Source organism: Schistocerca americana, chromosome 6, assembly GCF_021461395.2.
Source record: "Schistocerca americana isolate TAMUIC-IGC-003095 chromosome 6, iqSchAmer2.1, whole genome shotgun sequence".
Lineage (NCBI taxonomy): Eukaryota > Metazoa > Arthropoda > Insecta > Orthoptera > Acrididae > Schistocerca > Schistocerca americana.
The window spans coordinates 339629522-339655121 of NC_060124.1; the positions used below are offsets into that span (position 1 = coordinate 339629522).

The 25600-nt window shown below is 45.7% G+C and overlaps 1 protein-coding gene across 6 annotated transcripts in view; it reads left to right on the forward strand.

The window, feature by feature from the left end:
- Positions 1 to 25600, forward strand: part of LOC124619379 (proton-coupled amino acid transporter-like protein pathetic) — a 234082-nt gene that overhangs the window by 95622 nt on the left and 112860 nt on the right. For 2 of the 6 annotated variants that reach the window (XM_047145713.1, XM_047145712.1), the window contains exon 2: positions 253 to 321. The exons of 2 other annotated variants lie outside the window; for them this stretch is intronic. In XM_047145713.1, coding sequence (XP_047001669.1) covers positions 265 to 321 — 57 coding nt within the window. In that variant the 5' untranslated portion in view covers positions 253 to 264. Of the gene's footprint in view, positions 1 to 252; positions 322 to 11432; positions 11568 to 25600 lie in introns of those variants that run through there. 2 more of the 6 variants (XM_047145711.1, XM_047145710.1) reach the window with 2 other exon arrangements.

The following is a 25600-nucleotide window of genomic DNA, read 5'->3' on the forward strand; positions in this document are numbered from 1 at the left end:
TGCATGTGCAGTAAAAATTTTTAAATGATGGTTGGAAAATTGCAAAATTATATCGCTGGTGTTAACAAAGCGCTGCTCATAAAGTGTCTGATAATGAGTTTGTCCTCAATATGTTGTTTGAAGATTAGACAATAAAATGTAAGAAGTACTGTATTGCCATTTGCTATAGTTCTGCAGACACGTTCTCTGTTGATCGAGCTATAGTTACTCATTCAATTGCATATGATCTAACTGTGCGTGATTGTCCCGCAGCACAGAATCATCATGTCATCGGGCAGGGCCTACGGCACCCTCAACAAGCAAGTGGCGCTCGCCAGAGGTGTAAGTCTGTGCTGGATCTTCGACTGAGGGACTGAAAAGTTGAATTGTCACTAACAGTGTCTGTTTTCCCTCGGATACTAACGGGAACGTAGTCGAACCATGTGATGTGTGGGAAATGTTCTGTGTGTTTCTTGGCTGCCTTCATCCTGATCCTTTCCACCGTCTGTCTGCATCGGCTGCATGGCGTTCGCATGCTAAGGTTTCTATGTTGTTAGAGAGTATATAGATTTTAATGTCATGTTCCACGTAACCCATGTAATGTAGTTCTTCATTCTTCGTAACAGTACATAGAGCGCGTCATATCGGTCGCTCGTGATAAGGCGAATCGTTAGCCTGTGACAAGCTAGTTCCTACTTCGAGTACGTTGTAAGGTCTATATAAGGTGTCTGCGTTGCCAACAGAAGCTGCCAGGATAGTTTTTACCGCGAGCGGCGCACGCGTTGTGGCTCGCCGAGCGCGTGTTGTGTGCACGCTCTGATCCATACGGCGGGCCGAGCGTGGCGACCTGCCCTTATCGTTTGCGCCGGCTGCCGCTATCCGACACATTCCAGTTCACGAGCAGCTGTTTCGCCCACCCAGGCACTGCGCTAAACCCACTGCAACTATAATAGGCAGTTCGCTGTTGGAATTTATGATCGTAATTACGATGAAAGGCTACACACAGGGTGTAACAGAAGGACGCTTCAAAAATTTGGGTGATTGTAAAGGATGAAATTCGGAACGTTTTGATATAAAGAACATATAGACAGAAATATGAAGTAAAGTTTCTATAGCTCTAGACACGTTCTGTGCGCTCGGTAGGCTAAATGAAACGTCAGAATACTTTAATTTGAGCAACTTTTATTGATAAAACACTAGAGTGCAATCAAATACCGTAAACCAAAGCAGTGGCTTCACTATTTTGTCGTAAATGTCCAGTGTGACGATCACCAACTTCGCTACATAATGTACAACGATAAGCCATGTTTTGTCTGATTTTCTGTAATATTCTATGCTTCCAACTTGGGATATCAAATGCTGTAAAGAAACGTTCAAGAAGCTCAGGTACTGATCCAACTGGTGTGATTCTTCAATTTCTTCAGGCGTATTTTATGACGAAATAAATCTCGGGTGAACAGCCTGGTATTAGTCTGCATAGCACACAATCGTGACAGCAGTTACATCCTTAGCAAGGCGTGGGAACCCGCGATCACCCGGATTAAGAAGAAAAAGGATATTTCCCAGAGGAGGGAATAATAACGAGAACGGTGCCGGCAGACCCTCCTGAACGAGAACACGTAGGACGCAGCGCCCAGACGGCGGGAGAACGGACGCTGTACCTGGACCACGCGCGGGGCGCGGACTGCAACGACTTCTTAAACCTAAATAAGCTAAGGACATCACACACATCCATGCCCGAGGCAGGATTCGAACCTGCGACCGTAGCAGCAGCGCGGTTCCAGACTGAAGCGCCTAGAACCGCTCGGTCACAGCTGCCGGCCTTTCATCGCCTGTCACGATGTTCGACAAGAAATAGTCACGATCAGCCTCGTAATGCGCAAACAATTCCGCCCAGATTGCCTTTCATTGCTTTTTATAGGCAGCGAGGACCACAGCGGGCACACAATTTTGAGTACCCCAACTGGTGGACGGGTGTGTCAGCACTACCAACAGAGACGTCCAGTTGAGCAGCGAGATGTCTGACTGATGTGTCGATCATCTCGAATGAGACTGTCCACACGTTCCAACATTCAGAGTGTCACAGCTGTCTGCGGCTTGTCGTTACACGGAGATAGGAGAGGTTTGCACGACCTTGTTGCGATGATGATAGAATCCTCGCCCAACGTCTCACCGTGCATTTGCTCATTGCCAGGTCACCGTAGACGTTCTCGAAGCGCATATGAATATCTGGGAAGCTCCGGTTTTCCGCCGAAAGAAGCTCAGTGACAGCCCTGTGGCTGGAAATCACCTCCGTTGCAGACGCCGTGTTGAAGTCTGCCTATAGCACCGACACCTTTCGGAACTTCATGAAGCTGTAGGGGCTGAAACTGGAGTATATCTCCATGTCCCACAAAAAATTCTGCGTTTTTCAACCGAAATTGGTCGAAAATAATGTATTGCATTACTTATTGAACGCCTCTCGTAGCGACATGTGTACTGCTCATCGCTCGGCACATGGAACGCTTGCATTGTACACGTTGACATGTGCCCTGGACTTTAGATACGTGGAACAGCATGGGCGAGTTCCAGTGTTGGTTAAGAAGGCCCACAGAAAATTTAGATTCGCAAGGAACAATAAGTCGTCATTCGCGAAGCAACTGCATAAAGCAATAGATGGCAAGGTGGCAATTCTTGCATCTCAGTTGAAAGGCTTCAAGACAAAACATTTTAGTACACTGAGCAGCTAGGTCGATCTGACGAAAAGCCTTACAGAGCATATTAAGTAGGCTCTGAAGGTCGCTATTTACATCCATTGCAATTACTGTTATATGGGGGATATGCTAAAATCATCAGAGATCCATTTAGCATTTTTGTTTCCCCTCGGAAGCGTGTGTCTATTTCCGATCCTCCCCAGTCTCCAGCCGCGCTTGTAGCAGCTGTACAAGAAGAATGCCATTCGCCCCCTATGCGGCTCGTAGACACCAAAATTACGTGCATTACAAGTCGCCATATATACTGTGTTGCTGCTCAATGTAACCACGTTACGCATTGGCGTTTGTTATGCTATACCAAAGTGACGCCGGCCGCTGTGGCCGAGCGGTTCTAGGTGCTTCGGTCCTTAACCTCGCGGCTGCTACGGTCGCAGGTTCGAATCCTGCCTCGGGGATGGATGTGTGTGATGTCCTTAGGTTAGTTAGGTTAACGTAGTTCTAAGTCTAGGGGACTGATGACCTCAGATGTTAAGCCCCATAGTGCTTAGAGCCATTTGAACCAAACTGTCGTTTCAAACGTGTACTACATTCTAATATCAATTCTGTCCCTGGTGTTAATTTTTTGTTTTGTTTCTGATGTATTGTGTGGTTTGGATAAACTTCAACACATTCCACACTGTTTTGACTTGTTATTTTTCTAGTTTGTTTTTCGTTATTTTGGGGAAAACTATGTTTAATGTGTTTGTATTTATTAATGAAATGTTTGAAATAGCACCACGGATGTCTATAGAGCACAAGGACGATGTAATGCAACAACTAGTAAATATTTATAATCCTGCTTTGTTACATGTCAGGTTGTTTTACTGATCGCCAAAATTTTAATGAGACTTCACGTTATGAATATCTCAATAGGTGCTAATCGAATGAAAAGTCTTTTACATAGTAATAGTGAATTTCAAAGAGGTGTTCAATCAGTAATACGCATCATTCATGTAATACCGGTTAGCCGCGCGGTCTAACGCACTGCTTTCCGGGTGGGAAGGCGTGCCGATCCCTGGCACGAATCCGCTCGGCGGATTAGTGTCGAGGACTGGTGTGCCGACCAGTGTGTGGATGGTTTTTAAGGCGGTTTTCCATCTGCCTCCGCGAATGCGGACTGGTTCCCCTTATTCCGCCTCAATTACACTACGTCGGTGATTGTTGCGCAAACACTGCCTCCACGTACACACAAAACGCCATTACTCTAGCACGCAGTCATTTGTGGCCACTCTCGTCTGATGTGAGATGTTCCCTGGGGGAGGGAGGGGGCACTGGGGGCCGAACCGCACAATAACCTTGGGTTCGGTGTGGGGCGGCGATGGGGTGAGTGGACTGCTGTGGCCTGTTGTGGGGTTGTGAACCACTGAGGGCTACGACGGGGACGAAGTCTTTCCGTCGTTTCTAGGTCCCCAGTTCAATACAATTCAATACTCTACGATCCCAATTACGTCAGACGATATGTCATTACGATTCATAGAAAAGTCGCTTTTGGTAACATACTGAGAGAAGTATCTTAGTTGTTTCTCTAGTAATGAGCTAAGAAGGATGAAATATGCATAGTTGTTAGATGTACAGTACGTACTAAAAAATCTGGACAGGAAAGCGCTTGAAGTGCTGAATGTACTAATTTCATTGTTGTTGTTGTCCGCCCCAGTAGCTGAGTGGTCAGCGTGACGGATTGCCGTCCTCTGGGCCCGGGTTCGATTCCCGGCTGGGTCGGAGATTTTCTCCGCTCAGGGACTGGGTGTTGTGTTGTGTTCATCATCATTTCATCCCCATCCGGCGTGCAGGTCGCCCAATGTGGCGCCGAATGTAATAAGACCTGCGATATGGCGGCCGGACCTGCCCCGCGAGGGGCCTCCCGGCCAATGACGCCAACCGCTCATTTCCATTGTTGTTGTTGTTATTTTTATGTCATTTTCGTAGTTCTATGTTTTATTATTCTATTTTCTTTTGTTTCAGTAATTGACAGCTATGTTATAACGCATGTTGTGACATTGTGTCAACGAAACGTGTGCCCAACTTAATAAAAGTAAATAAAACATTCATAAGAAGCGCCGAATATTCTCGCTAGATGTAGCCTTCACTAATTCTTCTCCTCTCACTGCAAACATTCCGTCTTCAGTACACATTACTGCCAACACTGCGTACGTGGTAGCGAAACTGCAACAGTGACGCCCTTTCGTCGTGAATCTGTCATCCTAGCTGTTCCATGCGTCTAGACGTTGCGGTACCGGTACCGTTCTGAACTAGTATGCAAACTGACTCGTAGGCGATAGCTGCTTCCCTTAGTCAAACATCAGTCTGTGTATAAACACTGGATCTTTCCTTCACAGAATCCCACCGATAAGAAGTGTCGAGTCTAGTTTAGCGTGGGACAACATTTGTTCCGTAGAATGATAATAATAATAATCAGTTCCTCGGCTTCCTCTTATTATTACAAAGATTACTAAGCAGTTTTGTAATACAGCCTGTTTCATTCTACAATTCAAAACAATTTTTGTGATAACTCATCTGAAATCATCATTCCTTGAAGACCTGTCCGTCTCTTTATCTCCTAATTTAACATTTTCATTGAAAAAACCACTACGATCTTGAAAATAAAAACGTTTGCTCTTAAAGTGAGTGGGCTTCCATTCACTACATACGATTCGCAGACGATATTTCCTTAATAGCCCATAGTGAAAAACGTATACTTTCTACATTTTCAGCAGTTATGGAAAAGTTTGAACTTAAAATTAACAGCAAAACTAAATTGTTAGTGAGCGAGACAAGAGTGGTGACACATGACATCATGTTGTTTAAGGACCTTAATTTCAGTAGCCAAGACTTGCAGTATGGAAACAAGAAAAATAATTGAGACAGCTAAACGTGTTTTCAGACTGAAGACTGCTTTTGAAAAAGTTTTTTAGTATAGAGCTGAAAACGAAATGTGAAACCGTTCGTACGTAGGACGCTCCTGTATGACTGTGGAAGCTAGACATTGTTGAAGGCAGACAAAAAACGATTAAAAAATTGTGGAAAGTGGCTTTGGAGAATTGTAATGAGGGCCACGTGGACATAAAGAAAAACTTAATTAAGCTGTTCTGGGCGAATTCAGTGGGGATATAAACGTTACAGCAACTATCACGGCAGCATTAAGTACACTTCACAATTGATCGCAACAACAGCATATATAGATGTATATTAAATGAGTGTTCAGTAGCAATCTGGCTAACAATCACTTATTCTGTTTTATCTTTTGCTGAAATTGCAGAATATTTTAGACAAAGGTCGTACCGAGAATGTACTTTAAAGGAATGACCGAATTAAAAGAAAAGCTGATTAAAAAAAGAATTTCTTAAGAAAATTCCCAAACTTAAAATTACTTGTTCCTAAAAACCCTTTTGCAAAAACAAAAAAAAAAAAAAAACCACACACACACACACACACACACAAGAAAAAGTCACAAACATCATTATACATCACAAGCAACGGCATCAACGCCAAATCAATTAACGTTGGTAAACAAGGACTCTTTTAAGAGGGTTAATTCATTTCAGTAATCTCAGACACTGCATAAAGAACACCGTTCTACCAACAGGCACGCTCGTCCGGGACCGAGGCGGCCCACTTTACGTTCCCACAAGGCATGCTTTAAACATTCAGCCAATCACGCCCTCAAACAGGGCGCATCTTAATAGTGAAATACAAGTTTCTAAAACAGAGAAAATCTATCAGTAACTCACCTAGAAAGTGCTGAACATAACAGAAGCACATTACCAGAAACACTTTTGAGGCAAAGATATGGCGAACACCAAGGATAGGTGCTGCAAACATTACTTCACTCACCGGAAACATCTTGCGCTTTAAAAGATGACATTAACTAAATACAACAGTTATTTGGTGTACCGATAGAAAAGACTGCACAGTTAGATTAGCCAATGGCAATTCCTCGCCTTTTTAAAAACATGACCACCAATTAAAAAATTAATTAAAATTGGAGGTTTTTAAATGTTAGTAGCAATCACTCTGCTTGCTAAATTTGTAAAGTTTTGTTTCCATGCCACACTCTATTATTGGAGATGTTTCACATTCAAGATAAAGTTGCATACCTGCTCCAATATTTTATCGTTTATCTCAATTCTGGATCTTATCGCTTTGTTTCTCAGAAACGCCATTACTTTCCATTTATGTGCAGGTGTTATCAGTCCGTATTCTCCGCTGTATTTCTTAAATATTATGTCTGTGGCGCAATAACAACACCGTCTGGATGTAAAACGCTACTTCATCTGTGCTGCTGTGAGAGCATTAACCACACTTGAAAATTTGTTTCCAAGTAACAAATTGCCAAAACTATCAAAAAATGAAGAGGATAGCTGACGCTGACGCTAAAATGACGGGCCTTGTACTTGGCCCAAGTCGTAGGAGTTTAAGCTGTGAGAAGCCGTTCCTCCGCTATTCCTGACTGGTTGGGTTGTTTTTGCTCTGGTTCTGGTTGGGCCTCTAGGTTATCTGGGACAAAGAATTAACGGCCAGATAGATGTCTCTGGCGGCTTCTTCTTCTTCTTCTTCTTCTTCTTCTTCTTGTTTCCTGGCTGTCCGAACTTTATTTTGTCAGACAGGAGTGGTACACTGGCGGCGAGTTCTATTTGATGTAGTACAGGGCAGATTGTTCCGTCATGTACCTGCAGTCCGCGTCGGTGAAGATCGGGTAGCAGTTTATTAGCTCCAGATCCGCACGCCGGACGAGTTCCCACCCTTTGATCTTCTGACTTAGGGGTTCACACCCCCACTGGAATGAACAAGGTTTGTGTGGGAGGGGAGGAATATCGGTTTCCGTGAAGGGGTACGGATTTCCATGGTGGGGATTGCTGCCATCTCGAAGGGAGTCTGCAATCTTAGTGAGTACCTCCCTCACACAATTCTTGTTGGGAGGGGCAGACACTCTAACGGCTCGTCTTCTTCTCCCTCGGTGTCCATGGGCGTCTCTTCCGCCGTCTGCGTATCTGCAGAGGCAGAAGCGACGGCTCTTTCGAACGGGGGCCGTCTTCTTGCTGTCGTCGGGTGTCCCCGACTCCATGACCACCTCCCTAGCAGACTGCGTTGCCGCATCGGCCAGGGAGACGGTCTTCTGCGTTTTCGCGTCTACCCCCACACTGGTGGGGGTCGGCGCCTCTTCAGGTGTGGTGCGAGATGCGAGGTACAGGGCTACCCTCAGTTGTCTCACCTCGCGACGCATCTCGTCGAGTTCCGCCCTCAGGGCCGCCCTCTCCTCCGCCATGGCGGATTTGAGGGCGGCAATGGCGTCATCGCTGGCTTTCCGCAACGTTTCGTGGAACACGCTGTCGTCGTCTTTGCTGTGGCGCGGTCGGCTTCCCCTGCTTGATAGGAGGGCGGGGTGTCCACCTTCTCTTCTTGGGCTACTTCTTCATGTGCGGTGACCCCTTTCTGTCGCTTCCATGACTTCAGGTCGCCGCAGCTCCTGAAAGACCACGATATGGTTGCCTAGATCATTACCGAACCCCGCCAGCTTCACTCTTGGGACGTAAACTCGCCCATAAGTTGGAAATACACTCCTGGAAATTGAAATAAGAACACCGTGAATTCATTGTCCCAGGAAGGGGAAACTTTATTGACACATTCCTGCGGTCAGATACATCACATGATCACACTGACAGAACCACAGGCACATAAACACAGGCAACAGAGCATGCACAATGTCGGCACTAGTACAGTGTATATCCACCTTTCGCAGCAATGCAGGCTGCTATTCTCCCATGGAGACGATCGTAGAGATGCTGGATGTAGTCCTGTGGAACGGCTTGCCATGCCATTTCCACCTGGCGCCTCAGTTGGACCAGCGTTCGTGCTGGACGTGCAGACCGCGTGAGACGACGCTTCATCCAGTCCCAAACATGCTCAATGGGGGACAAATCCGGAGATCTTGCTGGCCGGGGTAGTTGACTTACACCTTCTAGAGCACGTTGGGTGGCACGGGATACATGCGGACGTGCATTGTCCTGTTGGAACAGCAAGTTCCCTTGCCGGTCTAGGAATGGTAGAACGATGGGTTCGATGACGGTTTGGATGTACCGTGCACTATTCAGTGTCCCCTCGACGATCACCAGTGGTGTACGGCCAGTGTAGGAGATCGCTCCCCACACCATGATGCCGGGTGTTGGCCCTGTGTGCCTCGGTCGTATGCAGTCCTGATTGTGGCGCTCACCTGCACGGCGCCAAACACGCATACGACCATCATTGGCACCAAGGCAGAAGCGACTCTCATCGCTGAAGACGACACGTCTCCATTCGTCCCTCCATTCACGCCTGTCGCGACACCACTGGAGGCGGGCTGCACGATGTTGGGGCGTGAGCGGAAGACGGCCTAACGGTGTGCGGGACCGTAGCCCAGCTTCATGGAGACGGTTGCGAATGGTCCTCGCCGATACCCCAGGAGCAACAGTGTCCCTAATTTGCTGGGAAGTGGCGGTGCGGTCCCCTACGGCACTGCGTAGGATCCTACGATCTTGGCGTGCATCCGTGCGTCGCTGCAGTCCGGTCCCAGGTCGACGGGCACGTGCACCTTCCGCCGACCACTGGCGACAACATCGGTGTACTGTGGAGACCTCACGCCCCACGTGTTGAGCAATTCGGCTGTACGTCCACCCGGCCTCCCGCATGCCCACCATACGCCCTCGCTCAAAGTCCGTCAACTGCACATACGGTTCACGTCCACGCTGTCGCGGCATGCTACCAGTGTTAAAGACTGCGATGGAGCTCCGTATGCCACGGCAAACTGGCTGACACTGACGGCGGCGGTGCACAAATGCTGCGCAGCTAGCGCCATTCGACGGCCAACACCGCGGTTCCTGGTGTGTCCGCTGTGCCGTGCGTGTGATTATTGCTTGTACAGCCCTCTCCCAGTGTCCGGAGCAAGTATGGTGGGTCTGACACACCGGTGTCAATGTGTTCTTTTTTCCATTTCCAGGAGTGTAGTATGAAACAAGACTCATCTGACCAAATGTCTTTCTTCCATTGTTCCATAGTCCAGGTTTTTTAATGGTTTCGAACCTACGTTTTCCTGTTAAGGGTATCTGCATCACTGACGAGTGGTTTTGGACTTCCAGCTCGCCCTGCAGTTCCCTGGTTACGGAGCTCCCTCCGTTTTGTTATGGTGCCGACAGGCTTCGCGAGTGCGACATTAAATTCTGCAGTGCCTCTGCAGCTGTTGTCTGTCTGTTTTTCGTCATAATCTTCTTCAGTGATCGTCTGTCGCGATCACACAACATACATTTTCGTCCGCGTTGTAACTTAGCGGATGATGCTTTTCCTATTTCCCGTCGTGCGCTATGAATCTGTGATAGCCGGCCGCGGTGGCTAAGCGGTTCTAGGCGCTTCTGTCCGGAACCGCGCGACCGCTACGCTCGCAGGTTCGATTCCTGCCTCGGGCATGGATGTGTGTGATGTCCTTAGGTTAGTTAGGTTTAAGTAGTTCTAAGTTCTAGGGGACTGATGACCTCAGATGTTAAGTCCCATAGTGCTCAGAGCCAGTGTTTGATACGCTGCCTCTTGAAACGCGAAACACTTTGGCTCCCATGGCTACGGAAGCACCTACCATGCGAGCTCCAACAATTTGCCTATCTTCAAAATCGTGTAGCTACGGCATAAAGCACTAACGAGTAGACCGAAGTCTGTTCTGACCACAGCTGACACTTGCAACGTATTCGGTGCACTGACCAAGTGTCGTTCGTAGTCAAATACAACAGCACAATGCTGTGTCTTATGTTTGAGTCTAATGCGATTTCGATTCTTTGTGCGTGGCCAACTATCTACCAGCCGTTACTGTATCACAGGAATATTACTATTTAGCTACCGTAAGAAATAGATTGTGACAAAAGATGCGTGCACCGTATTTCTAGACAGTGAATAGTGGTTTATGTATGATGCACGAGTGACTGCCCCATTCGTGTATTTTTTTTATTGAATTGGCACTATTTTAAGCAAGTTTTCTGTGTCTCTGATGTCTCCTTTTGGCGACGTTTTGTTTATTCTGGGTAGTAGAGTATACGCTCAACGATCTAGAATAATTATGACACGTGCATTAACTAAGTGACTTGAAAAGTGGAGAGACAGTGTAGCCGGAAAGTTGTGGAGGCCTCATTAACGGTGGTGTCCGATGCAGCGCGGTGTGGCAGACGTAGCCTAATAAACGAGTCATATGAGGCCATTGTGACCGTGCCGTGGGACGCACTACGATAAGACACGGGGCTCACGAGAAATACGGGCCCCGCAACGAAAATGGCTTGTCCGCCACAGTTCGCGAACGCTCCGTTCCATGCAGGGCCCACGGGAAATCAATATGTATTGAAAAGGTACCCACTAAAGGCCTTAACTTTGTCGTGTCCTGTCGAGAACTTGCATGCATTTAAACGCGCAGTGAAGAATTAAGAAACTGGTCGGAAATAGTTACTTTCTTCCCTCCGGAGACAGCTGCTGGCATTCGTAAGAATGGCAGAAGTGCTGTGACGTACGCGCCGCGGCCTGTCTTTCTCGTGGGCCTCGGTGTCGCAGACGTGACCTAAGAAACGAGTCATATGCTGATATTGTGACGGTGCTGTGGGAGGCGCTGTGATAAGACAGCCGTGACGTAAGCAGCGGGTTGAGTGGCTGGTGGTTAGCAGGCAGACGCTAAGCGCGACGACGGGCTAGTGACGTGTCGCTGTTGGCCGCCGCAGGTAGGAGCAGCGAGCGGCCATGGAGGGAGACCTGGCGCAGCCGTTCTCGCCGCCTTCGCCTCCGCCGGGGTCGGCTCAGGGGCCCTCCAGGCACTACGAGCCGGACTTCTCTCCTGTCGTCGATGTGCTCTTCGGCAAGGTACAGCTCCATCCCGGTTACCTCAGCTTCCGGCCGATAGCCCACCGCTCTCTGCCCACACACTGTGCAACAGCCACCTCGCACACGCGTCTGCACCGCACTAAGCTGTAGTCTGGCTTTCACCAAGTTCTCCCTGTACAAAAGTTACGGATTCTTACAAATAATCCTTTATTAGTCAAGATAGCAAAATTTGTTTATAATCATTGATGGCTGATTTCAGCTACCTCGGCTAGCCATCTTCCGTTCAAATACGACAAACATTGCGGTGTGTAATCACCAGGCCGGTAGGAGGCACATTGTCATCAATCATGTGCCACCAGTCTGTTCCTCTGAATGTCGTGTAGTAAGACATGATGATGTCCCCGAGCAACCTGTTTGCTACATACATTCTGTGGCGACTTCCAGAAATTTATTGATTTCTAAGTCACTCACTCTCTCTCTCTCTCTCTCTCTCTCTCTCTCTCTCTCTCTCTCTCTCTCTCTCTCTCCCTCCCTCCCCTGACTGCCTCCCTCCCTCCCTCCCTCCCAAACTGTTCCTATCTGCTCCTCTTTTCACCCTTTCTATCCTCTACTTTTCCCCATTCCTGTCCAGTTGCCCCCATCTCTATCCATCTCAGTATTTCTCTCTCTATCCCACTGACATTACATCTCCATCCCACTGACTTTTCACCTTCTATCAACACTGACTTTTCCCTTCCGTCCCACATAACTTGCCCTCTGCCTTACACAGACTTTCGCCCTCTGTCCCTTACTGACTTTCCACCTCCATTACACTGTGACTGTCCTTCTCCACCTTGCACTGACTATACCCCAAACTGACTTTCTCCCTTCACCTCAAATTGACCTTCCCCCTTCTCGTCCGCAGCTCGTGGTCTAGTGGCTGGCGTTGCTGCCTCTGGATCATGGGGTCCCGTGTTCGATTCCCGGCCGGGTTGGGGATTTTCTTTTTCCGGGGACTGGGTGTTTGTGTTGTCCTCATCATTTCATCATCATTCGTGACAGTGACTAGATTGGACTGTGTAAAAATTGGGACTTTGTACGGGCGCTGATGACCGCGCATTTGAGAGCCACACAAACCAATCATCATCATTTCCCCTCCACCCCAAATTGACCTTCACCCCAAACTGACCTTCCCCCTACACTCCAAACTGTCTTTCCCCCAGCAGTCCAAACTGATTTTCCCCCTCCACCAGAAGCAAACTTTCCTCTCCACCACAATCAGACTTTCACCGTCCACCACAGACAGACTTTTCCCCCGCCACTGTACTCATTGTACCGTCCATACTATAGATTTCTCTTCGTGTGCCTCTTTGCCCTGCGTGCCATCTCCCCCCCCCCTCCCCCCTCTATTTATCTCTCGCCTCCCCCCTCCTTATCAGTTATCAGTATTTCTCTTCTCCTACCTCTGTCTTCGTACCTATAATTTCCACGTTGTCTACCGTTATCTGTACGCTTTGCTATCTATACCTTTCGCTGTCTGCATCAATTCATCCCCCCCTCTCACTCGCTGTTTCCTCCGCTCCAATCACCACACATCTGTCTACTGTCTTGTAATAATTTAAATCGATAATCCTGTTCTCGAGAAATGTAATCATCTACTTTCTGAAGGACGGCAAACAAAGTGAGGGGGCTTCAGCTGTCGAGTTTGCAGACACAGGTCATTTTTACTTTAATTTAAAAAGCAAATTCTGACCGTCAATAAACTTTGACAGTTCCATTCCACACTCATTGTATTCCATTATTATAAGCCACAAATTCGTCGCATTGGTGATTCACAAATGAAAAGACTGCTGTCTGCAAAACGCGTTACCATCTCACTAGGTTTTTTTCTCCTCAGTACTCACCCGTCAGTTTTGTTTGTGACCAAGAGTACCTTCCTTTTGTAAGACCTTTGTATCACACTCTGCGAACAAATGCTTTTTGCGGGAGCTGTTTATCTTAGCTGGTATGCTAAATTGCCCTTTCTTGCACACGTCTACATGCTCCCATTTGTTATTAACTTAATGGATCAATGATTTTTCAGTAGTCTGTTTTCCATTTTCCTACTCACGACTGTTTGGCAACTAGTAGACTCCGTTATTTCATTTCCTACGCATATTTACCCAGCAAGGTATATGAAAGTGAACGTATTGATGATGTTAGCACAACAGCCCTAGCACTCACCCGTAAACTTGAGTCGCTCAAACATTTCTGTAATCTAACAAGAGCAGGCGTTGCCTGCAGGAGAAACGACTCTTAAAACGAAGTTTTTGAAGGCAGCCACGTGTCGCACTAAGTATTTTTTATGAATCGGTTTTGCTCTTCAAATGCACATGGGCTTCATCAGAATGTACAGGTTAAAGTTTGCTGATAGCGCTAAAGATTAAACTGGCTGCACTATAGTACTTGAAATTCCGTTTTAAGTACAGTAATAAATGACATTTAGTGCTGTCAGACAACTTTAAACTTTATAGTCTGAAGATTATCTTGTTCATCTGAAGAACGAAACTGATAAATAAAAAATACTAAGCGCTACTTGTGACTGTGTTCAAGAACTTCTTTTTGTAGTCTGTGGCAACTACATCAGAGGATCCTTCTCTGTAGTCTTTTTGTAATGGTGCTGTCCTTTGTTATGTTGCTGTGAGTGACTTTGTAGAGCACACTTACGTCTCCTTGTACGCTTATCACTTTATTTTTTGGGTCGTATTGCACCTTTTCTTTCGTTTCATCACATAAATATTTTAGTACTGTACGTTTGTTTCAGCTAAGCTAAGTAACTCCCATATTCAGGAAATGAACGTCTTTGCCTTCCAGGATAAATTCCTAATGGAGGTGGTTTGCCGTTGCCTGTGTTCGAGCTGTTATGAAGTGACAAGTGTGTATCTGCGTCGTGTGGATAATCATGATGAGTGCTTCTACAGAACGCTGATTGCCTAGTTACGGATAAAAATAAGGTAGACGAGCTGGCGGCACAAGGTCTACTCATCTAAAATAGAATGTAGGGGACCACAGAGTTCAATGACCGCATCGGATGGACTGACGGATCTCCAATAGCGTCACATGTCGGGCCGGCTGACAGGGTTGGAATCGAGTCCAGTACAGTAGCGCATAGTCTGGTGATGGGGAACGGTACACAGCCACCACATACTTGGAAATCAAAGTTCGAGGTCTTCCCATATGATTTTCTCACTAAAAACAGTATTTTTTTGCAGCGTGGGGGGGGGGGGGGGGGGCAGGTCACAGCAGCAGGGGTTTTTCATTACTCTTCTGACTGGTTTGATGCAGTCCGCCACCACCTCCACTCCTGTGTCAACCTCTTGATTTCGGAATACCACACCCATAGAGTAGCAGTTCCCTGATGTCTTAATGTATGTCCTTTCATCCTATTGCATCTTCTGGTCACATTTTCCATGTATTCTATTCCTTGCCGACTTTGTGGAGGACCACCTCTTTTTCGTACCTCATAAGTCCACTTAATTTTGAGCACCCTTCTGTAATATCACATCTGAAACGCTTCGATTTTCCTCTTAGCCGGTTTTCCGACATTCCAGTACATAATCTACTTCCATAAAGTGTTGTGTTCCGGAAGTACCAAGTGGTAAAGTGCAGCTGCTCACGGAGTCCAGTGTGGGATGTAATCATCGTATGGCAATGAAACTGGGAACGTATGCTAATGCGTTAATGCGGAACCGATTTACGGTCAGAAAAAATTATTTCCAATTTTGGTCACCAGGTGCGAAACTGGCGCTCTACACTGTTTATCATTTGACAAGCCGTAACGTGAGTGGAGAGTGCGGCTATCGAAAAGAGAGACCGTGCGCTGTTAGTGAAACTTGAGCGATTACAGTTCTGCATTGAGACAGTATCTCTGACTGAAAGACATGAGGAGAGGCCCGATATCATGAAATGGTTTAAAGGACGGGTAAGCTTGGTGTGGCACCTGAAAGAGGAAGGCGTCACATCCCGGTGGAAGTTATTGACGAGGCTGTGTGTCTCAGGTAGTGCTAGTGCTCGTGCAGTGTCACGTGAATTGACCATCCTATGGTCGACAGTAAGGAAAATTTTGCGATCTACGAATATTTTACACTGATACGTGTACAAGATCCAGACGGTGCAGCAACTGGAACCTCTTGCTCCTCGCCAACATTCTGAATATGCTCTCCGGTCTATGGCACGGATAGAAGTTGACGGCATGTGGCCGGGCAATATTCTGTGGAGTGACGAGCCACATTTTACATTACAGGGTGCAGTGTATACAAATAACTGCCGAATTGGGGGTACTGTGAAACCGCACGAGCCGGCCAGTGTGGCCGAGCGTTTCTAGGCGCTTCAGTCCGGAACCGCGCTGCTGCTACGGTCGCAGGCTCGAATCCTGCCTCGGGCATGGATGTGTGTGATGTCAGGTTGGTTAGGTTTAAGTAGTTCTAAGTCTAGGGGACTGATGACCTCAGATGTTAAGTCCAGTCCCATAGTGCTTAGAGCCATTTGAACTTTTTGAAACCGCACGAAGGGCCATTAATGTGACTGGTTGGTGTGGATTAAGGAGCAGCTTTATTCTCGGTCCGCTGTTCTTTGAAGAGAATACACCGAGAGGGCCTGCCAGGTATACCGTGACTTCATTGACACCTCCTCATACAGCATGTGATTTCCTGCTTTGGAAGAGCGCAACTGTGTGGAAAAGACTGTTTTTATACTAGATGGAGCAATACTTCATTTCGGTCGCCCATTGAAAGATCTGCTGAATGCAACGTTCCATGAACCTGTTATCTCCAAAGGTTTTCCAGAAGCATGGCTTGTAAGACCATCTGATACGGATCCATGTGACTTTCGGCTCTCGGGATATCTAAAAGAACGCATTTACTGCGGACACGTTCGGTATATATCTGATCTGAAATTCAATATAGAAGAACGCGTTCCTCAGATTCCATCAGAACTGCAGCGAGCAACTGTTGATCACGGCGTTTTACGGATGCATCATCTCGTCGACGTCTCTGGTGCTCATACTGAACAAATAGTGTAAGCGGCGGATAATAATAAAATCAACATTATGTCTTTCTCATTTGTTTGATCTTTTCTGCTTAGTCCCGTTGCTAATCCATTACATATGGAATCATTTCTACACGTCTTTCTTGCGTTAACGGCGCCAGATTTGCACCTGGTGGCGAAAATTGTCCGCATGAACGCATTGGAATATCTAGTCAGTTTCGCTGCCATACGATAATTGCAGAGCACAAGGGACCTCTGTGAATAGTTGCACTTTAATTATAATTACGCGGTACATACTCAGGAACTTCTGTTCGAGCCGGCCGAGCGGTTCTGGAACCGCGCGACCGCTACGGTCGCAGGTTCGAATCCTGCCTCGGGCGTGTATATGTGTGATGTCCTTAGGTTTAAGTAGTTCTACGTTCTAGGCGACTGATGACATCAGATGTTAAGTCGCATAGTGCTCAGAGCCATTTGAACTTCTGTTTGAAATAGAGGGCTTTTTGGATACTAGAAGACGTCTTTCAGCAAGGAATGCTATCTTTCACTGTGCTAGTCTGCTGCTTATATACATTAATGTTTATTTGACACTACGATAGAGAAGTCATAGTCACAGTACATAAATTTTTTATCCTTTAACAAAAACCGAGCGAGGTGGCGCACTGGTTAGCACACTGGACTCGCATTCGGGAGAACGACGGTTCAATCCCGTCTCCAGCCATCCTGATTTAGGTTTTCCGTGATTTCCCTAAATCGTATCAGGCAAATGCCGGGATGGTTCCTTTCAAAGGTCACGGCCGATTTCCTTCCCCATCCTTCCCTAACCCGAGCTTGTAATCCGTCTCTAATGACCTCGTTGTCGACGGGACGTTAAACAACACTAACCTAACCTAACCTTTAACAAAAGGGGTTACATCACCGGTATCAACGAATTACTTCGTCATTTTCAAATGTAAAAAATCAGGCGGAGAACATATATTGGGAATTATGACCACAAAATTGCCATTATATAGTAAAACATCTGTTGGAGGATGTAAAACATTTGAAAATGACGACGTAGTTCGTTGAAACCGGTAATGTAACCCCTTTTTTTAAAGGAAAAAAAATTATATAATGTGATTATGGCTTCGCAATTGTAGCGTCAAATAAACATTTAAGTTATATTTTGGTCACGCACATTACGACAATTATGTCCGAATGTAGAAATATACTTATTACGCCCGCCATGCATTATTTTGCTTCCAAGGTAGTTGAATGCCTTCAACTCATCTAATACGTGATCCAAAATTTTGAAGTAAAATTAATCGCTAATCTCATTTCTTTAGATCTCACGTTAAAATTTCTTCCTGTTTGACCAATGAATGTGATCTCACGTTAAAGAACATATTAGAGAGAGCGAATGTAATCAGTCAGGCTTCTTTCTAAACTTAAAAAATCAATATGACACTATTGATACGATCGAAGATGCACTCCAGATTCTGCACAGAATACAGAAAGGTTTTGCAGTGAACATTCTTGAAGAATTAGAAATCTGTATGTACACGAGAAAATACTTACAAGGAATATTAAACGGACATACAGAATTTTGACACAAGGTACTACCTCAAAAACTTAATAGCCGGCCGCGGTGGCCGTGCGGTTCTCGGCGCTGCAGTCCGGAACCGCGGGACTGCTACGGTCGCAGGTTCGATCCTGTCTCGGGCATGGATGTGTGTGATGTCCTTAGGTTAGTTAGGTTTAAGTAGTTCTCAGTTCTAGGGGACTGATGACCTAGGCTGTTAAGTCCCATAGTGCTCAGAGCCATTTCAAAAACTTGATGAACTCTTAGAACACGAAAATAGATAATTCGGAAGAAACATATGCAACAGTCAAAGACAATCGTATGAAATTTTATTAATAAAATAATATCACTGTTCGTCTGCACAATCTTTGTAAACATATAGCGTCGTAAGAGTGGAACTGTCAAACTACTGTCACATCGTTATTAACATTTTAGTTTCAACATATTGACATCATTTATCATCATATTAAGACAGTAACAGTCAAAGCTCCTTTAATGTAACTGACATTCACATCCATACATGTTCTCACCAAAATTGTAATCGCAGATACTTGAAAATGGCGATAAAGCCGAAACAGTCTGTCGTAAATGAAGATAATTATAAGCAGCTACTTGGTGCATGTAGTCTAATAATGATGCAATAGTCAACGTGGTAGAAGAGATTTGCACGGGATTCACTTAAGGTGGACAACAGCCGCGCTGCGGGTGATGAATAGATACGTGACGTATCGCACGAAAAGAAGACCTACAGTGTCTTAAGGTAGAAACACGGTGGCGCCGTATGTTTGGGGGGGGGGGGGGGACGTTTCTCCGCCTGGCTACGAGTACAACGGAGGATCCCCGCGTCCCCTTATTGTTCTGCGTCGCTCAGTACTGGGCCTGCGCTTTGGCGGAGTGATAGCAGCCGTGTCACGTCACGCTGGCCTTCAGTGGCTGATAGCAGCTCCAGTCAGCTTTTCCGTTGCGCGCCGCGGGCCCCGAGTTCCACACTTTACACGTTGAAGGCTTGCACCTGTTGCCTGAATACACTTTCAGGTTATTGTAATCATTTTTCAGCAGTTAGGTCTGCAACAACTGGGCAACGTGAGATTGCACGGTTTATTAGTGTAGTGGTCCTGAGAGCTCTGGAGCAGAGCTTCTCAAACTTTTTTTGTACGCTATCTCTTTCGCATAGGTGCACTTCTTCGCGACCACCACTCTCTTTTTACAAATGTAATGAGCACTAACACCGAGTATAAACAACTGACGCACTAGTTTCTACGCGTGTCCTTCTGCTTCTAGAACTGTTACAGTGACCATCTGTGCTAAAACCCCGATCGAGTAAATTCCGAAGATCTGACAATATTTGATCAATTATTAACGCATGTTATGCTTAACCACATCAAAATCAAACTTATTATCAACAATTAGGCCGTCTGTGCATGAAATTTCAAATGAGTAATTTTCCACGTTTTTTCAAATGTGTCATTTCTTCAATAAAACTCTAAATTTTACTTTTATCGGTCACGTCCTCTCACCGGAGAACGAATATTAGATATAATGAAGAAAAGGTGGTGTATTCTGTGGACACCTAAAAAGGATAGATGACAAAAAGAATTTTTATCCCAAAAGCATCAATGACGTGGAGCAAGGAAGTGGAAGGTGACCCGAGGGAAATGGAAGTAACAGAGGAAGAAATAAAAGAAAAGTCGAGAAGAAAAATAGAAAAGACAGGTCAGTAGGCACAGAAGAAAGAAGATAAAAGATTAGCGAAACAACTGTACTGGAAAGAAAGAAAGTAGAAAAGAAAATTCGTGGCATCCTTAGTAGTCCAAATCAATAAAATGAAATTACTACAGTGTTATCATCGTAAGTCTTGCGAAATGATCACGACTAGAACGTTAGAGAAATTAGAGATAATACTCAGCTTTACCAACAGTCAGCTTTCCCACATGCCTTTCATGAATGGAACAGGGGGGAGATAGTGGTACCAGATGTACCATCGGTCAAATACCGCAGTGGCTTGCATAGGATAGATATAGATGTGGACAGTCTTGTCAAATCGGATGAATGTTTTTGAAACATTGTTTATTTTAAAGTAGAATAACCTGAGTATGTAATATCAAGTTTTCGTGGTGACCAAAGTTTCAGTGAGGCTAACGGTCACGTACAGTTTTCGTCTAAGGAACGGAGAAACGTGATCTGCAAGCAACAATATTGCCTTATCTCGGAAAGACATTTCTAATTTTTGGATTTTTCGATGTGAAAATTACTAATTTCTGACTGGAACCTGCATACTGTGTTGCTTAAAATTCATTGTTTTTCAAGGGTTGGGTTGATTATTGGGAAGAAACCAAACAGTGAGGTCGTCGGTCTCATCGCATTAGGGAAGGATGAGGAAGGAAGTCGGCCGTTCCCTGTCAAAGGAACCATCCCACCATTTACCTGAAGCGATTTAGGGAAATCACGGAAAACCTAAATCAGGATGGCCGAACACGGGATTGTTTTTCGAGACCAGGTACAAGTTATGGATAGTGCGCATGTTATTTGAATACCGTTTCCGGTGTTTATAACGAGGCTTGCTACAATTTGTCCGTTGACGCGCAGGACGTTACGTTCCGGAACTCCTATGGTAGTGGTTTGATGAAGTTCCATATTTTAAGGAAAATGACACGTAGCAGATACACTGACGGAAAAAAAAATCGCAACACCAAGAAGGGATCGTGTTGACATAAACGAAAGTTGATAGGCGTGTTTCTACGTCTGAAGGATGATGTCCTTTCATATTTCGAACCAGTCTCATAAGAATGGCGCTAGTAGCGCTTCAATGAGGATGCAAATCAGGTTTGCTGTAAATGTGCGCTGTAACGGTCGTGAATGTTTGTTACCTTTGAGATTAGACGTGGTGAGTTGATGTTAGTGAAGAATGACTTTAAGGCGACAAAGACGCTCTTATCAGCACCTCACTGAGTTTGAACGAGGTCGTGTAATAAGGCTACGAGAAGCTGGATGTTGCTTCTGCGATATTGCAGAAACACTTGGCAGGATGATTGCTGGCATCAGTGGCCACGATAACGTACAGTAGCAAAAAGACCGAGCCCCGGACGGCCACGTGGTACTACCGAGAGCGAAGACCATCGTGTTCGGCGTACGGTTCTGGCGCATCGTACTGCACCTGTAGCAGCAATATGAGCAGCAGTTGGCACCACAGTGACACAACAAACTGTAGCGTGGATTCCACATCACGGCCATTTGCGTCTTCAGTGGAGTCAAAGGAGAGCTCACTGTGTTCTCTGATGAAATCTGGTTCTAACTCGGTGTCATTGACGGCCTTTTGTTGGTTAGGATGGCACCAATTGAGGGCCTGCAGCCAAATTGTGCTAGACACATTGGACCTATACCTGTAGTCATGGTCGGGGTTGTGGTTTCGAATAACAGCAGGAATACTCTCGTGGTTTTCCCACGCACCCTGACTGCAAATTTTGTACTTCAGTCTGGTGATTCGACCTGTTGTGCTGCCATCCATGAACAGCATTCAGAAAGGGTATTTTCCAACAGGATAACGCTCGCTCACATATCGCTGTTGTAACCCAACGTGCTCTACAGAGTGCAGACAAGCTGCCTTGGCCTGCCCAGTCAACAGGTCTCCCTCGAGTTCGTATGGGGCATCATTGGACGACAACTCCAGCGCCATCCACAAACAGCATTAACAGTCCATATATTGACCGATCAGGTGCAACAGGTATGGAACACCGCCGCACAAACTGATATGCGCCACCTGTGCAACACAATGCATGCAGGTTTCGTTCAACAGTCTGACGGCGACACCGGTTATTAATGTACCAGCATTTCATATTTGGAATGAGTTATCTCACGCTTACATTAACCTGTGGTCTTGCAATGTTTTATCACTTAAATATGGTACCTAGACAAAGGTATACCAGAAATGTCTTTACTGTTGATTATTTTTTGGTGCTGCAATTTTTTTTTCCATCAGTGTAGTTCTGCAGCAGTTTTGGGTCGGTTTTGTCTGGTTGCAGCCGGCACTGAAACCTATACCAGGAGTAAACAGCTACATTGTAGATTAGCACTCTGCGCCGGCCGCTCGATATCGTTCTCTCTAATGTCGTCCATCTCGCCTCCTCCCCCATCCTCCCCCATCTCTCGTCAGTAGTAACCGTCTGCTCTTCTCCCTCTCCCCGTCTTTCCTCACCTCGATTAGCACACGGCTCTCTCTGCCCCATCAATGGGAAACAGTATTTTACTCAGAGAATGCCAACGAGCTGTTCATATCACAATGTCATTTCAGGACAGTACTACGTCATGACCACGACAGTCTGCGCATTGGAAACATAAGTGTCTTGCTTGTCAGTGATATTTCGGAAACCGGTGCCAGTCTTATTGTAGCGATTCACTGATAAAATCTATAGAGTGCAGCACTCACTCTGGTGTTTCGATAAACTGGGGAGGTAATGAAGTGTTCGGCGAGTTGATTTCCACAGCAAGCATTTACTTCTTACTTCGACGTTTAGCGTATCACCCAAGCGACCTGTTAAAGAAAGCACGTGGAGTTGAGTAGTGATTTTCTCCGACGTACGTGAGACGTGGAAAAGCCGCAACCGAAGCCCTGTCCAGCATCCTGATAAAGAGAGGGTCGCTAGTAAAATTTAATTTATATTTCCAACCATAGATTCAGGTTACTTGCGAAATTAAGACTCATATGACATCAGCCGAATTACTAATTCGGAATTCAATAAAATTAGTTACCTTAAACCCGGTATACTTTGACTGACTTTCAGATTCAAATGTGATCATGCCTATTTTTAACTTCTATGATATTTATGTTAGTGATCATAGCGGCTTGTATTAAAAAATTACATACTAATTAGTACAACACATTTTCTAAAATGCAGAGGAATTAAAGGAAAAAATGTAGGTGGTCAAAGTTAGCACGGATTTAGAAATACATTGACCACCACTGCTGCCAGCTACCATTCCACTTGCGGTCAGTATTTCAAAAACACAATGAAACTGACCACCAAGAAATAAATAAATAGCTTAAATGTTTCCTTAAGTGTTTTATAAAGTATCATAAGAGAATAAAAAACCTACTACTGTACATAAATCAAACGTTATAATCCATCACCAGAATTATAAATGTAATGAAAGATGCTAGGATGGAGTACCATACACATATCTCCAAATTTAGCTGTGCATTCTGGCACTTATGGCCAAACAAACTTCATTCCTTGTTTCCGGAGATATTTGACATTATATGTTATATCCGAATCACTGGCTGGACCACAACAGCTTGCAGTTTCAGTGATTTATGATTGACATTTGTTTTCCGTAGTTGCAGGCATATTAACAATTACAAATGAGCCTTTGTCTTTATACCGACGGTTAATGTGTGTATTCCTTAGTTTCACACTCTCATTGGCGTAATTAGCGTTCAATAAATTGTGTATCTGTAATCCCGGAGTAACAAAGACCAGTGGTCAAAGTAACCCCGAATCAGAAGAATCATGCACATGACCTCAGAATTCGTAATATGGTGGCCGACATGCGACCAAAAAACTAATCAGCGATCTGTTTTGAGAATTAATCGAGTAATATACATGATATAATCGAAAACACCGATCGCTTTGGAGTTAAATGATATCGGTGGATTTTGCGCAACCATATCTTAACACACCTTTTCGTGTACAACAAAAGTCGCACCAGGTTCGTCAACTGTTGCGCAAGAAAATCGACACTACAGGGTGCCGTTTAGCGTATATTGAAGTAACTTTCCCACCAAAGAGTATATACTGAACACCCAACTGAGAGCCAGCAGAGCGCTGGTAAACTGTTGCTGTATGAGTGGTCAAAGTAACCTTGGCGGTCAAGGTATACCTGGTTTACGGGAATGAATGAATGGTACCGGCAATCAGCCTGAATAGGGAATTATCGACTGGTGTGGGTGTAGAAATTTTCTTTACCACATATTGATTATTAATTAAGGACACGACACTGCTGCGGCGCCGCGCAAGCATACAAGACTTACCCACTTTCGCAAAATTGGCGCCACTTCAGTCTCCCCAACTGCTAAATCGGGAAGCCGGGCCAGAACAGATTGTAGCTGGTGGTGATTAGTGTTTAACGTTCCGTCGACAACGGGGTTATTAGAGACGGAGCGCAAGCTCGGGTTTCGGAAAGATGTGGAAGGAAATCGGCCGTGCCCTTTCAAAGGAACCATCTCGGCGTTTGCCTGAAACGATTTAGGGAAATCACGGAAAACCTAAATCAGGATGGCCGGAGACGGGATTGAACGGTCGTCCTCCCGAATGCGAGATCAGTGTGCTAACCACTGCGCCACCTCGCTCGGTGCAGATTGTAACTGTTATTGCTTGTTAGATTGTTCGCAGGAACTTCTTTCTGCCGGCGGACGCCGACTGTGGGGGCGCAGCCGAGTTGAGAAAAGTGCCGAGAGCCGCTTCTTCACGCTCATCTTGTTGCAGTCCTATGTTGGAGTCACTTTCTGATGGCACTAAAGCGCTTGTTGCTACCATTTTCGGTATCTGTGAGTTTACTTTCGTTACGTGGTAGCAGCCATTGACCGAGCAGTTTGGTTTAGTGCCGCAGTTTTTGAATAAAACGCTCGCGATAGCTTTTCGGGTCACGGTTTTGCTAAAGGTGCAACCGTTTGCATATCTATTGTCGAGCGTGGCGACTTCTTCCGCGCTGGCGCGGTAAGCTAGTCCTGCTATCTCTGTCTGGGCCTTTGTTCCAACGCGGATCTCCGGTTGGACGCATTTTCAATGTTTCATTCCTGTGTTAAGTGGTGTTTTATTGTTTTGTCTTGAACTACAGGAAGATATTTTCGAGTCAGGTTATTTCAGTATTAACTGTTGTGAGTAGAAGTATCCGTGGTCTAGGGGTAGCGTCTTTGATTCATAATCAAAACGTCTTCGGCCCCGGGTTCGATCCCGCCACTGTTTAAATTTTGATAAATAATCAGCATTGGCGGCCGAAGACTTCCGGCATAAGAAGTCAGCCTCATTCTGCCAACGGTCTTGTCAAAGAGGGCGGAGGAGCGGATAGAGGTTCAGGGCACTCTCTTGTCCTAGGGGTGGGAAATTGCCCCTAAAGGCGGAAGAATCAGCAATGATCAACGACATGAGGATGCAGAAAGCAATGGAAACCACTGCATTAAAGACACGTAACGTGTATCCACAGGACATGTGGCCTGTAATTGAAGAAATGTCATGATGATCTCTCTATTGGCAAAAGATTCCGGAATAGTCCCCCATTCGGTTCTCCGGGAGGGGACTGCCAAGGGGGAGGTTACCATGAGGAAAAGATTGAATAATCTACGAAAGGATAACGTTCTACGAGTCGGGGCGTGGAATGTCAGAAGCCTGAACGTGGTAGGGTAACTAGAAAATCTGAAAAGGGAAATGCAAAGGCTCGATCTAGATATAGTAGGGGGTCAGTGAAGTGAAGTGGAAGGAAGACAAGGATTTCTGGTCAGATGAGTATCGGGTAATAT